Source organism: Ranitomeya variabilis, chromosome 4, assembly GCF_051348905.1.
Source record: "Ranitomeya variabilis isolate aRanVar5 chromosome 4, aRanVar5.hap1, whole genome shotgun sequence".
NCBI lineage: Eukaryota > Metazoa > Chordata > Amphibia > Anura > Dendrobatidae > Ranitomeya > Ranitomeya variabilis.
Window position 1 is genome coordinate 409,090,670 of NC_135235.1, and position 18,346 is coordinate 409,109,015.

General features: G+C 41.0%; 1 protein-coding gene across 1 annotated transcript; it reads right to left on the reverse strand.

The window, feature by feature from the left end:
- Nucleotides 1-1,106: 1,106 nt before the first annotated feature.
- LOC143764977 (neuropeptide Y receptor type 4-2-like) lies at nt 1,107-17,169 on the reverse strand. Its single transcript, XM_077251145.1, has 2 exons — nt 17,115-17,169; nt 1,107-4,037 (listed from the first exon to the last, which is right to left on the reverse strand). The coding sequence occupies exon 2, from the start codon at nt 4,022-4,024 to the stop codon at nt 2,921-2,923; it is 1,104 nt and encodes a 367-aa protein (XP_077107260.1). The 5' UTR covers nt 4,025-4,037; nt 17,115-17,169; the 3' UTR covers nt 1,107-2,920.
- Nucleotides 17,170-18,346: the final 1,177 nt, after the last annotated feature.

Genomic DNA, 18,346 nt, shown 5'->3' on the forward strand with positions numbered 1-18,346 from the left:
GAGTAGGGAGGGGGCACTGACTGGAGGAGAGTAGGGAGGGGCCAATTCGCGGCTGGACTAAGCCTGTCACTGGCAGGCCGCTACCAATCGGCGATGCGGGATTTCCGTTATAGACAAACAGACAGACAGACAGAAGTACCTCTTAGACGATTATATAGATAGATGGAGTCTATCTAGGGGGCCATCACACAGTGTTGGGGCCATCAAGCACTTTGGGGGCTACTAAGGGGTCAGTATACTGTGTGGGGCTACATTACAGTGAGGAGGCATCATGTTATGTATAAAAGCATCATACTGTGTATAGAGGAGCTGTACAGGGGGGAGACTCGGGACAATATTCAATGTTAAGTGGGCACTTATTGATAAAGGGGAACACAAGTTACTGTGACTATCAAAGGGGCACACATGGCATTATTACTTTCTAGGGAGCAAAATGTGGGCACTGTTTTCTAGGGCACTTGCACCCGACATTACTATATTCAAGAGGGGTGCTTTAGAATTTAGAGGGCACAGAGAAGCACACAGCAGGTGCAGCAATAGGGACACATACGGCAGCAACATTGGGGTACTAGTAGGATGAGGAGTTTGTGCAGGTTGGGAATAGATGGTGATGGGGCTGAAAATATGAGAAGTTAAATGTGTCTTTGTTGTATTCTCTGCAGATGAGTCCTGGGTGGAAGAAGTTGTGTCGGTCTGGACCAGGTGGAAAAGACCGGAAAAGTGAACAACTCCATCAGAAAGAACGTCAGCAGTAAGTCACCATCTGTAACTGTGCTGTAATCTCTTATATGTTCTGTAGGACTGGTATCTACCACTGACCATATGGCGGTAACATCCATATTGGTCGATATATAGAGATTATTTTCAGTGCGGTCATCTGCTGAGGTTCTCCTCCACTATTATGGTGCGTCACCGAGTTGTAATCAAGGATACCTGGTTAGGGGCCCACTCAGAAGCTTCGCCCCCTCTGAACCAAAGCCCTAGCTACGTCTCTGGCCATAATGTAGATTTAGCACTGGGTTGTATCATGAAAATTACTGTTAATATATTGGTGAAAACTTTTAATAGCATGGCTGGCAGAAATAAATTAAACCAATACATCTTTACAAAGGAAAGCATATACTTTAATTTTGAAGCAGAAAACAATTGAACTTTGACAAAAATGTATAGTTACAATTACTAGAATATATAACTTTCTGGACAATTCATGGTATTCATATTCACATGCAAGGAAGAAAAACAACTGGATGGCGGTAAATAAAACCTCTGTGTCCCCTTGCAAAATTTTGCAGAAGTCTTTATGAGTAATTGCATACAAATTCCATTATTCAACACTGACTTAGCAAATGATGCCATAGAATTGATCTGCCCATACAATTACCTCCACTTGTGAGAAAAACTAGATGAATACTCAATTCAAAGAACCATGTTATCAGCCAAATGACATTAAACAATGTAATTTGATGGTCAATTTCACCTGAAGATAGACCCACATAAATGATATATGCACATGACATGTCATAGCTAGGGTTGAGTGACTTTTGCTTTTTTAGGATCGAGTTGGGTTTTGTGAAACCCGACCTTCTCGAAAGTCGGATCGCGTGAAATCGGCCGATTCTACTGTAAAGTCGGGTTCCGGACCGGTACACAAAACCCAATGCAAATCAATGTGGATTTTTTTCTCTCTCTCTCTCTCTCTCTCTCCCCCTCCCCTCCGTGCAAAGCATATGTTGTGTTTGACTGCGGAAATCACTGCAGCCCAAACGGTAATATGGCTCTATGACGCCGCAGAAACCAGGCCGGAACCTATGTCATCACGCTGCCCACACTCCTTAATTGGCTGAAAAAATGGCGGGGAAGGCGTCATACAAAATGCGACTTTGGCGCCAAGATCGCCGACCACGTGGCCGATCCCACGCTGGAGTCGGGTCGGGTTTCACGAAACCCGACTTTGCCAAAAGTCGGCGACTTTTGAAAATGAACGATCCGTTTCGCTCAACCCTAGTCATAGCTAATCTTCTCATAGGAAATGATACAACACACAAATAAAGTCCCATAAATATGAAATGTAAGAACACAATAATTTGTACATGCTGATGAAAACGGTCTTTTACATGAAAAACTAGAATGTGTAATTTCAATGTTCAAATTATACTTCATGCTCTAGCGTTCAAGTGACATTACTGATGTTCCTTGCCATATACTGTACTTGCTTACATTCCCGTAGTTTCATGGCAAATCCTCAAATATTTGTTTTCATGAGTGGTGAAAGAAAACCTCAGCGATTTCGGAATTACAGCTTTAGCTCCAGAGTCCCTTTATTCCCAGCATTCTCACTGCATTAATGTACTGTAGAGGTTGAGCAACAGGTGTTTTTGTAACCATACTACAGGATATTCACAATATCTCCTACCAGCTTTGTATTACAAAACCAACAATTATCTAAACGTTCTTTGGTTGAGGAGAAGACACTTAAAATTAAACAAACTAGCTGTCTTAGACCAGGGTATATTTTTTGGATTTTGCAAAGTGGTGAGAAGGCAGGCTCCATAGTACATATGAAAAAGGGACCTCTGTTCCTCATTATGGTGTTGGGTGTTCACTATTTGGGTTTCAACACTTGTGCAACCCTTGTTATTTCCTCTATGTTCAATCCTTTACTCCAATGCCCAAACACCTTATTTGTTACAAGAATGTTCTTCATAAGAGGTTTATGCTACACAGATGTTCACCACTCTGTAGCACATGGAACCAACCAAGGCTGGACACTGACTTTTCAAGATCCCCACAGTTCGCCTCTAAAGTAAATATGACCTGTATTTTGTGCTAGGTTTTATACAACAATTGAAGCACAAGTCTGCTATTCACTTTGAGCTATGTTGAAAAGTTTTCAAGAGAAGTCTTAGTTTTCTCTCCTCTCTCAAATTGCTTCCAGTTTGTGCTCTGAACTTGATGACCCAGGCAAAATAATGCCAACTGTAAAGTGTTTGATGGACAATGGATGTTTTTCAGATTCATCCAATATATCAGGCTCCTTCTTTCTCTGGCCTTTGCATTTCTGGACCAAGATCTTTATTTCCTGTTTTACATTGCTGTTCAGTAGGCCATATATGATTGGGTTGATGCAAGTAGAAATCATGGCAAGCAGGTGACACAATGAGAAGATAAGATTATGGTAGCAAACAGAAATCAATTGATGGTTCCATTCTACAATAATGTTAAAAATTTGAAGTGGCAAGTAGCATACTGCAAACGCTCCAAGCATTGATGCTAACATAAGATTCACTTTTCTCATATGGTTGTAGCTCCTTCCAAATAGACCCTCCCTTTGACGCAGATGAACTGATATACGAAGGTAGCAACAGATTATAAAACAGAGGGGTATCACATATTGCAGGAGTAGCAATGTCACTGTGTAAGCCATCCTTTGTTGACCTGATGTCCAATACTCCGCACATACAGACTTGACTAGGAAGTCTAGCACCTTTGAAGTATTTTTGTGAGGACCATCCTTTAAGTCTACTGCATAGACCAATGGCAGAGCTAAAAGTGAGGCCAGTCCCCAGACAAGAAGAACAGCTGTGTATGCTTGAGAAACATTGGGCTTCCAACCTGTGGGATGTAGAATAAGTTGGTGTCTTTCTAAGGCAATTAGTACTAAGATCATGACAGACACAGTAACGGATGCACATCCAATAAAATTGGTAATCTTGCACAAACACCGGCCAAACATCCAATAATCCATAATAGTGTAGACGACTGTGAAGGGCAAGCAAAAAATCCCAACTAATATATCAGAGAAAGCCAAGTTGGCAATGAGAATGTGTGTAACGTTTCCCTTCTCCTTTCTCCGGCAGATCACATATATTAGAGAGCTGTTCCCAAGCAAGCAGAAAAATATCAGCAGACTGTATGAAGTCCCAACAAATGGAGTTATATCTGGGGAATGTCTACAGTTATTCATGATTGAATTTTGGAAAAGCAGATCATTAGACAGTTTGTCATAAAATATGCTGTGGTTCATCTTGTCTTGAGGACTGTATAAAAATAGAAAAAAGAGTTAGCTATACAGTAATCAATCAGATTTTCTCTGTCAAATATGTTATTACGTTTTTATCAGCACACACCCTCCATAATTTATATTTGTAAATTTATTTATGATGTTTTACAGTAGTCATAGAACAGAACAATGGCATTTAACATCAACACGAAGAAAAGAGGAGTGGGGAATAAGAGAGGAGCACATGGAAAATGAGAAAAAGGGAACCAGGAGTTGATACAGATATGGTGTGTTATAGTACATAATTGCCCAAAGGTTAGACTGCAGCTTGACAAATGTGGAAGAGCATTTGTTTTCCAAAAGCCCAGGATTTCCAGAAAGTTAGCTTGAGTGTCATTCAACAGTCTTGTAAGTTGCTCATGGGTCAAAAAATTATCCCCACATGCTCAGGATTCTGGGAATGGGATGTGAGATTTTGGTAATAAACCAATTTTTAATTATTTTCTTAAAACATTGTGCTTTAATCAATCATGCAACCCTGGTAACTTTTCTGCATACCTTAAAATTGGTAATCTCACCTGGGATATCTGTAGTATAGCATCAGGATTTGTTCAGTATCTATCTACAGAATAGGGTACAATTACAAGCTGTCAGGGCTACCATAAATGTCCCAAATAGGACAACCCCAGAGTATGTTCCTTTTTAAGCACCCTTTTACAAGTTATAATAAAAATTTCAGCATGCACTTTTTGAGTAAAAATGCCAGAAACCTTAACAGAGACAAATTCGGTTCATCTGGTATTTGTGCCTGTCATGGGTTTTTGTTCTTATGACCGAACAGAAAAAACAGAACTCCAAGCACCAGTGTGAAATATACTAATATAATATACTTTCATGACACATTGTACTTTACGTTAGTGGTAACTTTAGTTCAAAGGTTTTTGTGTTTATTTGTGAAAATATCTGAATTTTTTGAGAAAATTTAGAAAATTTCACATTTTTTGAACTTTTATTTTTTTCCCTTAAACCAGATAGTTATATCACACAAACTAGTTATTAAATGATATTTGCCACATGTGTAATTAACATCAGCATAATTTTTACTTTTTTTTGTAAAGAAGTTAGAAGGTTTAGAAGTTTACAAGCAATTTTTCATTTTTCCAAGAAAATTTACAAAACCACTTTTTTTAGGGACATCGCATTTGAAGTGACTTTGAGAGATGTATATGACAAAAAATACCAAAAAGTGACCCCAATATAAAAAAACTGCACCCCTGAAAGTGGTCAAAACTACATTATAGAAGTTAAACATTTCAGGTGCATCACAGGAATTAAAATACTGTGGAAGAAAAGTTTACTTTTTTCCACAAAAATGTTGCTTTAGCCCCCAATTTTTCATTTTCATTTTCACCTCTTGAGAAATTTATCCAGGGGTGTAGTGAGCATTTTTAGCAGGTGATTCACAGAATTGTAAAACATTGGGCTGAGTAAATGGAAAATTACAATTTTTTCCTCTAAAGTGTTGCTTTGGCCTCTTTTTTTCTTAATTTTCAAAAAGAATAATAGCAGAAAATGACCTGTACAATTTATTACACAATTTCTCCTGAGTAAACCAATGTCCGACGTGTGGTTGAAAATGGCTTTTGCAGCACAGTGCAAAGCTCAGAAGGGAAGAAGCACAATATTGGAGTTCAAATTTTGGAGTAGTTTGAGGGTGCCATGTCACATTGGCAGAGGCCCTGAGGTGCCAGGACAGCAGAACCCCCTATAAGTAATCCAATTTTAAAAACTACACCCCTGCCAATAAATTCATCTAGGGGTACAGTGAGCATGTTGACACCACATGTTCCTCACAGAATTTTATACCATTGGGCGGTGAAGAAGGAATAATTTAATTTTTACCACTAAAATTATGTTTAGCCTCAAATTTGTAATTTTCATAATGGCTATTAGGAAAAAATGGACCACACAGTTTGTTTTGCAATTTCTCTTGAGTGCGCCAATAGCCTACAAGTAATCAGGAAATACTTTTCAGGCACAATCAGTGGCGTAACTACAAAGTTATGGGCCCCGGTGCGAACTTCCAAATGGGGCCCCCCCCCTACCCCCCCCTACCCCCCCACCTTCCCCCGCCCCGCTTCCCCTAGATACGCCTCGGACTGTTGCAGGAATCTCCTGCACTGCAACATGGTGTTGGGTGCCAGCACAGCCCGCACAGTGGTATATCCAGCACAGCCCGCACAGTGGTATATCCAGCACAGACCGCACAGTGGTATATCCAGCACAGACCGCACAGTGGTATATCCAGCACAGACCGCACAGTGGTATATCCAGCACAGACCGCACAGTGGTATATACAGCACAGCCCGCACAGGGGTATATACAGCACAGCCCGCACAGTGGTATATCCAGCACAGACCGCACAGTGGTATATCCAGCACAGACCGCACAGTGGTATATCTAGCACAGACCGCACAGTGGTATATCCAGCACAGCCCTCACAGTGGTATATCCAGCACAGACAGCACAGTGGTATATCCAGCACAGACCGCACAGTGGTATATCCAGCAGAGCCCGCACAGTGGTATATAGAGCACAGCCCGCACAGTGTTATATACAGCAGATCCCGCACAGTGGTATATACAGCAGAGCCCGCACAGTGGTATATACAGCAGAGCCCGCACAGTGGTATATACAGCAGAGCCCGCACAGGGATATATACAGCAGAGCCCGCACAGGGATATATACAGCACAGCCCCCACAGGGGTATATACAGCAGAGCCCGCACAGGGATATATACAGCACAGCCCCACAGGGGTATATACAGCACAGCCCGCACAGGGGTATATAGAGCACAGCCCACATCTCATCTCATCCCCCCCGATAATGGCCCCACAGTCCGGTTAAAAAGAAAAAAAAAAAAAACTCTCCTCACCCTTCCTTTTGCCCGCGCTGCTCCTGGCGGCTGCAGTCTGCCCAGGACACTGCAGGTGCGCGATGATATGACGTCATCGCGCACCCGCAGTGTACTGTCAGAGGCAGAGCGGGGAATGATGGGAGAGGAAGCGTCAGGTGACGCTCTCTCCTCCCATCATTGCATTGAACTATACCGGTGTCATAGACGCCGGTATAGTTAAATGCGGCGGCGGCGGCGGCACTGGGGGGGTTCCGGGGGAGGAACAGTGCAGCGGCCCACTACTGGCATCGGCTCTTCTGGCATTTGCCAGAAGTGCCCGATGGCCAGCCTGGCCCTGCTCAGACCTGCCGGCCCGGGGCCCCTGACCTGCGGGGCCCGGTCGCAATGGCGACCGCTGCGACCGCGGTAGTTACGCCCCTGGGCACAATTGAAAGCTCAGAAGGGAAGGAGCATCATATTACAGTGAAGATTTTGTGATTATGGTTTGCAGGTGCCATGACCCACTGGAAGAGCTCCTGAGGTGCCAGAACAGCAAACCCCCCATAAGTGACCCCATTTATGGAACTAGACATTTCAATTAATTCATCTAGGGGTGCAGTGATCATATTGACACCACAAGTGTGTCACAGAATTTTACATGATTGGGAGGCAAAGAAAAGATAATTACATTTTTACCACAAAAAAAATGTTTTTGCCCTAGATTTTACATATTCACAAGGGAAATTGGGTAAAAATGGCATCAAAAATACATTGTCACAGAATTTCTGCTAAACTTTGAAATACTCCATATGTGGCTGTACAATACTGCTTAGATACTGTCATAGTTTGTCTGTGTCAGTTCTTCTAGGGTTAATTCCTGTAGCCTCACATTGATCCTGGGTGGACTTTTTATAGCCTACATCTGGGAGTTTCCTTTGTCAGTGATACTTCCGTCCTTGGCTAAGTGTATTGACCCCTGAGTGAGTTTTGTGCTGTGTGCTGGTTTGCTTGATCCCCTGGCTTTTTGACTCGGTCTGTTCTCTGGATACTGTTTGCTGGATTCCGTCTCTGTACTTTCTCTGTCCATTTGGTATTGACCTCTGCTTGGCCCCTACTATCCTTTCTGTCTAGTCCCTTGGTACCGTTATGCTATCCCGTGCTCTGACCCCGGCCTGATCTGTTTATGTCTCTGTCCATGCCCCTTGGTAGCTCTGTTCTTTAGTTACCTTTCTAGGAGTTTTTGTTCAGCTTCTAGCTCCTTGGAGCTTAGGCCATGCCCCCCAGCAGTCAGGTGATTCAGGTCCTGGCAGGCCTGAAGCAATCTCTGCCCAGTCTCGCTTGCCCCGCATTCCTGGGAGTCTGTGGCTCTCTCCAGGTCATGTCTTCCCAGGAGATAGCATCGGTGAGAGTCACTTGTAACTCCCTTCGTGATAGAAACACAGCGAGACTCGGGAAGGAAGGAGCACCATTTGACTTTTGGAGAACAAGTTTTCATAGAAATGTTTGTGGACTCTATATACAGAACACCTAAGTGCCAGAAGAGCAGAATTTTCCCCTCAGTTGACCCCAATTTGGAAACTATACTGGGAATTTATTTACAGGTGTAGTGATGATTTTGACTCCATGGGTGTTTTCCAGAAACAGGCCATTGTAGTGCCTGTACATTGTAGTACCCAGTACATTGTTGTGCCCAGGACATTATGCCCAGCTTGTGCTTCTGAAGACATGCACCAGTAAATTAAATGGACTCTCATTGCTACAGAAATGCCCAACATGTGGTTGCTAAATGTGGTTTAGGCACACAGTGGAGCTCAGAAGGGAGGGGGGCATTTTGATTAGGGAGTGCAAAATTCTCTGCATTTCTTTTGGGGGCATGGAACCACAGCGTTTTTCAAGAGCCTTTGCGCTCCCAGTAATGTGGAAGCCCCCTATATTTCCATTCACATATGATGGACCATAATGGGAACTTGTTTTTTTTGTGGATTGAGTTGAAGCTTTTATTCGGAACATTACATTTTGATGTAATAACATTATTGATGACGTTTATCTTGTGCTCTATGCTGAGCACTTACATCGGGGTTTCCATGTAAATTTCTGAATGATGTATCTTTAATGAGACAGCAGAGTTACTCTGGATTGTGTCTGACCTCTGTTCAGCGTTGTCCTTCTTTTCAGAGTTGACCAAAACTGTAGTTGACCATGCTTTTATGCAAGCTTAAAAAGATGGACACAGCTGGATCATAAGCCAGACAGCATCTACAGTGTCTCCATCTGCCTCATTATGGAGAATCTTGTGCCTGGGGTTCCATCTGAATCACGTATTTTAGAGATTTACACAGAAACCAGGATGTGAGCGCTCAGCATAGAGGTCAGGATAAATGTGAGCCGAGTCTTACTGTTATATGTGACTATTTTTCAGGGAGTCAGCACTTGCACTTGATATTAAATGGTTGTTGTTCTTATACAATTGATTTGCACATTATTTATCATGCAATAATATCTCTCCAATGTTCTTGTTGTTATTCAATTTAGAACAAAAAAATCATGTAAGAATCAAATTTGGGGTATGCGTTTAATCATGTGTTTTTGGAAAAACACTATTGCTGTTATATGCTTAGAGTATGATTTATTTATTTATTGATGTAATCCAATTTTTTGCTTTGATGACAATATCCTTCCTTTTTGTCTTGATAAACTCCATTTTGACATCTTATCATTTTATAAATTTTTTTCAATAATAATCTAAATAAAAAATATATTATTGTACAAATTGGTGTGTGGTATCTGTTACTCCATTTGGTTTTTTATATGTATTCATGCAGTCAACACCTGCAGGGAGAGATCTTAAAATTGCTGTTGGGAGAAGGCACCCTTCAAATGAGATCTGGAGCAGTTTGCAAAAAACGAGTGGTCCAAAATTCCAGCTGAGAGGTGTAAGAAGCTTGTTGATGGTTATAGGATGCGATTGATTGCAGTTATTTATTCCAAAGGGTGTGCAGCCAAATATTAAGTTGAGGGTGGCAACCCTTTTTCTGGACCATTTGCAGGCTTTGCATGAAATTATGTCTAATTTTCCTTTTTCTCTCAGCTTTTTAAATAAATATGTGTACAAGAAAACATGTGTAATTGCAATATTTTTTTGGGGAGAAATACTTCATTCTCTGAAGCAATTTTAAGGGTGTCAACAGTTTTGGTCATGACTGTATATCTGACAAAAAAAGGCTCTAGTCACTCTATGTGACTTGACAGTCAGTACCTTAACAGTGTGCGATGTGCACACGGTCATTATTCCCTTATATTCCATGTGGAAGTGGGTGGTCTTGTGACCGCATGTATGTAATTTGCATATTTGGAGTCACATGCCAAGAAGGCTCTCCTTAGCTTTTTTTTAATGTTCTAATGGAAGAGAACATAGTCAGCATTTAACTGCAAGTATGCAAATTGCATTCATGTGGTCCTATAACCGCACATTGTCACGATTGAGCCATCTGCAGTTACATTGGATGCATTTTTTTCTCAGCCCAGAAAACACGTTAAAAAATAAAGCCTACAATAGGTGAAGAATAAGTATGGTATGCCAAGATCCCAATTTTTTAAAGATATCTTCAATTAAGATTGCTCTCCATTATAAATGGGGAGGACTGGGAGGTGATCTTGAAATCCCCCCCTTTATGTCTCCCCTTCAGTGAACAATAAAATGACTCAAGTATATATAATTCACCGATCCTGCCTGACCCATCCAACTTGTACCAGATGGGTAAATTACCCTTTTTTGGAACGATAACAATGTCAAACCTTACATGCAGATCTCTGGCACATGGTTTGGGCTTGTCCAATTATTCTCTCCTGGCATAGTATGGTCACCTTCCTATCTTCTTTGATATCCATTTCCGACCCACTAGATTATAACATATGTTTATTTGGGCTACAAATATGGAGTCATCATACCAGAATCTTTCTAAGGGAAACTTTATTTCTTGCCAGGAAATTGACTGCTACACGATGGATGAGTAAATCTCCCCCAACGTTAAGGGTCTTTGTTGATTTCATAAACAGAATAATCACATATGAGAAAACATTGCATCATAATAGAGGATAACAGAGGATGTCCTCAGAAGTTTGATAATGTATGGGACATATGGAACTCATCGGCGCATACACACAACTGAGGTATTATTAATATTACCAGTTACATATGGTTTGGAGATGTAGGTGGGACTCTTACAGTGGTTTTATTGCTATTGTTAGATCTGAAGCGTTTAAACTCTGGGCTTGTACTGTAACGTGCCTATTGTTTCTGTTTCTTCAACATAAATTAGGTAATAATTGACTTGCTAATATCAAACTATGCAATGATATGTGTACCTGAGAAACGCCTTTATATATACCTCTTGAAGAAAAATGAATATTGCCGTATTTTAGTTTCTCTCCACACACATCCGCTCCCCACCCAACATATATCATGGAGTTCAAGACTGTATGGCTTCCAGACATTTGGAATGAGAGCTTTACCCATTTACGTTGGCTTTGTCTTAAACAAATGTTTGTGTCATTTTTATGTGAGTGGCACTTCATATCTATTTTGCGTCAGCCCGGTTGATGAAGAAGACTATACATGTGATGGGAATCAGTGTTTGGATAAGTTTGCCTGACAGGGTTTTCTACCAATTAGGTAGCAATAGCTCGGCTATCATTCATTGAGTAATACATCTGAATTGATTGTTGACACAGTAATCCGGTTATATTAATTGTGTTATTCTGTTATCACATGGAATACATGTTCCCTTGTGTTCTGTACAAACTCGCAGATTACACCACTACACCAGTGACACGTGAAAATGCACCTCCTCTTTAGTTGTATTAATACGCAGCTTCTTTATCTTCTGGAACATTCAGAACTAAGAATAAATATTGTGGAGTAATAACATTCTTAATTACTATAATCGTAGTGAAAATTGATGCTCAATAAAATTTGTTCTTAGTTAAGAATGTTCCGGAAGAAAAAGAGACAATGTAATAGTACATAATAATAGATCTTATTGTAGTAACTGAAGCCCTTTGGAGAACAGAGCAGATTTGGAAATGAGCACCTTTTACCCATTCATGACCTTGGACTAATCGATACGTCTAGGTTGGTAAGTACTTACTGACCTTGGATGTATGAATACAGTACATCCAGGCGATTCTGATAGTGATCGTCGCCAGATGTTCAGCTGACAGCCGGCACTCATTGCCAGGAGTGTTGTGGGCAGTTTAATGCTCTAAATGTTGTGATCGATATCAGTCGCCGCATTTAGAAGGCAAGCAGTGGTCATTGCGAGGGGTCGATCATTGCCATGGTGACCCAATGTCATCATGACCCTTTGCTAGGTGAAGAGAATGGGGCATCAGACTGTGCTGCTCGCCTGTCAGGATAATGTACCAGAGAAGTCCCTTTATCTCGGATAAGACCCTATGTGTGCTCTATATTCCTTCTAGCTACAATGTCATCATAATGACATCCGGGTCACCAGGCTCTAGAAAATTACCGTAGTTAGATAAGTTAGATAAGCAGCGCAATGCAGTGCTATGCTGTATAACTGTGATCAGAGCTGTGAAAGTCAAAGTCCCATAGTTGGACAAAATAAAAAAGTTTAAAAAAAAAGGTAAAAATATTTAACCCCTTTTACCACCCGAGACGTATCCATACGTCCCCGTGAACTGGTACTTATTGACCTGGGACATATAGATACGTCCCTGTGATTCTTTGCACACGGAGGCTGTGTGTGTGCAATCGCAGCAGGGAGTCAGCTAATTCTGACAGCTGACACACGTCACTCAGTGCCAGGAGCAGTCGCGCACCACTCCCGGCACTTTAACCCTGCAACTGCTCATGTATGCCACTACATTAAAAAATTCACATACAAGGAAACAGTAGATTAGCTCCAAAAAGGGGGCACTTGTTGGGCATTGCCACTGTTTAGGCACATCTAGATAAGTTCCTTGGGGGGGTGTAGTTTCCAAAATGGGGTCACTTGTGGGGCATCTCCACTGTTTAGGCACATCAGGGGCTCTGCAAATGCAACATGACGCCTGCAGACCATTCCATCAAAGTCTACATTCCAAAACATCACTACTTCCCTTCCTAAACCCGACATGTGCCCAAACAGTAGTTTTCTCCCACATATGGGGTATCAGCGCACTCAGGACGAATTTTAAAACAACTTTTTGGGTCCAATTTCTCCTGTTACCCTTGCTAAAATAAAAAAATTGGGACTAAAAGATCATTTTTGTGGGAAAAAATATGATTTTTTATTTTCACGGCCGGGCGCTATAAACTTTAGTGAAACACTTGGAGGTTCAAAGTTCTCACCACACATCTAGATAAGTTCCTTGGGGGAGTCTAGTTTCCAAAATGGGGTCACTTTTGGGGGATTTGGAATGTTTAGGAACATCAGGGGCTCTCCAAATGGACATGGCATCCAAACTCAATTCCAGCCAATTTTGGTTTGAAAAAGTCAAATGTGCTCCTTCCCTTCCGAGCTCTGCCATGTGCCCAAACAGTGGTTCCCCCCCCCCCCACAAATGGGGTATCAGCGTACTCAGGACAAATTGCACAACAACTTTTGGGGTCCAATTTCTCCTGTTACCCCTGGGAAAAAAAAAATTGGGGACTAAAAGATCATTTTGGTGGAAAAAATATGATTTTTTTATTTTCACTGCTGGGCGTTATAAACTTTTGTGAAACACTTGGGGGTTCAAAGTGCTCACCGCACATCTAGATAAGTTCCTTGGAGGGGGTCTAGCTTCCAAAATGGGGTCACTTGTGGGGGGGTTCCACTGTTTAGGCACATCAGGGGCTCACCAAACGCGACATGGATTCCGATCTCAATTCCAGCCAATTTTGGTTTGAAAAAGTCAAAACGGCGCTCCTTCCCTTCCGAGCTCTGCCATGTGCCCAAACAGTGGTTCCCCCCATATATGGGGTATCAGCGTACTCAGGACAAATTGGACAACAACTTTTGGGGTCCAATTTCTCCTGTTACCCTTGGGAAAATAACAATTTGGGGACTAAAATATCATTTTTGTGGAAAAAATATGATTTTTTATTTTCACGGCTCTATGGTATAAACTTCTGTGAAGCATTTGGGGGTTCAAAGTGCTCACCACACATCTAGATAAGTTCCTTGGGGGGGGTTAGTTTACAAAATGGGGTCACTTGTGGGGGGTTTCCACTATTTAGGCACATCAGAGGCTCTCCAAAAGCGACATAGTGTCCGATCTCAATTCCAGCCAATTTTGCGTTGAAAAAGTCAAACGGAGCTCCTTCCCTTCCAAGCTCTGCCATGCGCCTAAACAGTTGTTTTTACCCATATATTGGGTATTGGCATGTTCAGAAGAAATTGCATTATAAATTTTGAGCTTAATTTTATCCTGTTACTCTTGTGAAATAAAAAAAAATTAGTCTAAAGTTACATTTTAGTGAAAAAAAAGGTAAATGTTCATTTATTCCTTTCACATTCAATTAATTTCTGTGAAGCACCTGAAGGGTTATTAAACTTCTTGAATGTGGTTTTGATCAGCTTGAGGGGTGCAGTTTCAAGAATGCTGTCACTTTTGTGTATTTTCTGCCATATAGACACCTCAAAGTGACTTCAAATGTGAGGTGGTCCCTAAAGAAAAGTTTTTTTAAATTTTGATGTAAAAATGAGAAATCGCTGGTCAACTTATAAATTCCTAACAAAAAAAAATTTGTTTCCAAAATTGTGCTGATGTAAAGTAGACATGTGGGAAATGTTATTTATGAACTATTTTGTGTGACATATTTCTCTGTTTTAAGGGCATAAAAATTCAAAATTTGAAAATTGCAAATTTCCATTTTTTACACAAATAAATGCAAGTTATATTGAAGAAATTTTACCACCAACGTGAAGTACAATATGTCACGAGAAAACAGTCTCAGAATCGCCAAGATCCGTTGAAGCGTTCCAGAGTTATTACTTCATAAGTCCCTTCATAAGTAGTCAGAATTGTAAAAATTGGCCCAATCATTAACATGCAAACCACCCTTGGGGGTTACAGGGTTAAAGGGTTATTCACCAAATAATCAAGTTATTTCTGATCCATAGAATCCAGCCATTGAGATTCTGAGAACAGGGGTCTGCAGATTTGTCCTGGATAGAGCAGAGTTGTGCATGCTTGGCCACTGCTTTCTTCATTATCTATAGAGCTGCTAAGCGCTGTGCTCGGCTATTTCCATCAGTTCCATAGACAATGGATAGAGCAGAAATCAAGCATGCGCCCCTCCAAGCCATTCATGGCTGAGCTGCAGAGTCCTATTCTTATCATCGGGATTGAGGATAACTTGATTTATTTAATGAAAAACCCTTTATCAGATACCAGATGATATAGATCCCAGACGTATAATTTAACATAATATATACATGGTTGAGCCCAGCACAACCGAATTCTAACGGAGACATATACATTTATATATTTTTAGAGGTGTGGGGACCCAAATAGAACTTTTGCTATGGTGCCCTGTGAACTCTATATACGCCCCTGCTTGCAGGGCGGTGATACTGAGGGGAATCTCCGGCCTGTTGCTCAGAGCCCGAGACTCTGGGGGTCCTATGGCCAGATGGTCCTCATCATGAGCAACATGCCGGGCAGGGAGGGGGGCCCAGACATATTTCTGCACATTTTCTGTGACCTGAACCATTGTTACATGTACTAAGTAAAGTCCAATTTTTTTATACACTATTTATTGGATCCTGCCTCTTTTTCTTCTTTCATCTAGATATTTAGACAGATTATTTATGTTAAAGTGGATACAAAGTCCATAGACAATGATTGATAGATAGATAGATAGATAGATAGATAGATAGATAGATAGATTGATAGATAGATAGATAGATAGATAGATAGATAGATAGATAATAGATGGATAGATAAATAGATAGATGATAGATAGATAGATAGATAGATAGATAGATAGATAGATAGATAGATATGGGATAGACAAATAGATACATAGATAATAGATAAATATGTAGATAGATGATTGATAGATAAATAATAGATAAATAGATAGATAAATAGACAAATAGATAATAGATAGATAGATTGATAGATAGATAGATAGATAGATAGATAGATAGATAGATAGATAGATAGATAGATGATAGATAGTTGGCACCAACCATGGCAGTTTAACCCCTTAGATGCTGCTGTCAATAGTGACTACGACATATAGATGGTTACCAGAGTGTGGCGGCTCCTTGTTTATCTCATCGGTACCATGAGATCATGATTGTGTGGTCCTGATGGTTGGCATGGAAATTCAATGCCAAAAACTAGCCTGAGGGTCTGCTGGCTGTGGTGACCTGTTCAGAATTTAGGTGGTAAAAATAACATTTTTCTTTCCCGTCCTGCCACTTTGCATTAATTCCTGAAAATCACCTGAAGGGTTAATAAACTACCTGACAGCAGTTCTGAATATGACGAGGGGCACTATTTTTAGATTGGTATCACTTTTGGGGATTTCCAATATACATGACCCCCAAAGTCATTTTAAAACTGAACAGGTCCCTAAAAAAATACACTTTTTAAAATTCTACAAATAACTGCTACAATTTTAGACCTTCTATCATCCTAGCAAAATAAAAGGATACTTTACAGATGGTGCTGATGTAAAGCAGAAATGTGGGAAATGTTATTAACTGTTTTGTGTGTTGCGATCTCGATTAAAGGGATAATCATTCAAAGTTTAAAAATGGCTAATTTTTTGAAATTTGTCAAATTTTTGATATTTTTGTAAATGAACGCAAAACATATTATCGACGTAAATTTACCATTATCATAAAATATAATGTGTCACGAAAAAACAGTGTCAGAATCACTGGGATATGTAGAAACATTCTATATTGCCTCATAAAGTGACACTGGTCAGATTTGAAAAATTTGCCCTGGTCACTAAGGGGTTAAAATAATTAAAACTCAACGATGATATAAGCACCTAACAAATCTGAAACAATTGAGTGTAACATTGTGGGCATATCCAGATAATATTTCCATGTCACCCTATGTATAGCTATATTACATTGTTCATCATCACTTCTAATCGTTACAGGTATTTCTGAAACTTCCATACTGCCCACCGGCGCTGCGCCTCCTCTTGTCCCACGAGCCCCTCGGTTGTTGCATACTAGATGGATGTCATGTCCTGGGAATCCTTACCTTACAGAAGAATATCCCTCAGTAGTAGAGATCTGGAGAGGGCTGTGTGCTGACTCTTTGCTTGTGTGTTTGTTTATAGAGTCCAAGTGGGCGTAGAGCTGGTTTGTCCTACCACCCTCATTCCCTTCTCCACGGTCCCACAGCTCTCTCTGTTGGTGGAGAGCCATACTGTATCATATTCTTGGTGTGTACAAGCATTTAAGGATGAATCTGACCTTGCTGCATAACTAGATGTTCTATGTGTGGGTGGCAGGCTGTACCTTTCCCGGATTTCCTAGCAGGTGCACTGACTGTATTGATCCGCAGGATGAAGGTATAGGATATTGTATAATATGTACAAGTCAGATATTGGTACAAGCTACCAGCATGTTAATCCACTCAGTTCCTGATAATACTGTGACTAGTGACTATTTGTTCATAAACCTTTCAAACTTACTACAACCCAAGGATCTGTGCACTTTATCCCATTGTGCGCCTGTGATTTAGAGTCACATGTGCAGTGTACAACAGTTCTGGGAGAATTTGTACTCCAAAATGTCAAATCGTTTTGTCAGGACAACCTAATTCACAGCCACCTTGTCACTCTAAGGCTGGGTTCACATTACGTCCTGGCAGTCCGTTAGATGGACTGCGTTACACCGTGGCATAACATGGTGTAACGCAGTCCGTTAATGCTGCCATTGAGCTCTATTTCGGGCACATCGCTAGCGCACTCCCAAAATGGGCTAGCGATGTGCCGTTATTGAGTGACGGAGCCTGGGTCGTGGGCTGCAGCGTTTCCGGGTCCGTCACCGCTAGCGCAGATAGAGCATCTGCTAGCTCTATCTGCGCTAGCGCGATGGCATGTCTGCACTTGAGTTAACGCAGCCCGTTTAACGCATGTGTTAAAAGGGCTGCTTTAACGCAATGTAAACCTAGCATAACCGCACTCTCCTTATAACTGCAATGAACAAAAAATACTCAGTATCAAGCAACTACCATAGGACCACCCCCCAGTCACAAATGTAAGACCCCCAGTAGCAATCACATACACCATAGCAGAAGTCCTAATTGGAGCCCCTTCCCCCCCAAAAAAAAAATATATATATATATTTGGCTCTGTCATGGAAGAGCATATGCCACAACTTTGCAGCCCTTCAAAGTAATTTATCCCCTATTGATGACCCTTAATTTATGACCCTACAGTACCCCCAACAATGTATGATACCTCCACAGAGACCCCAGCACAGTAT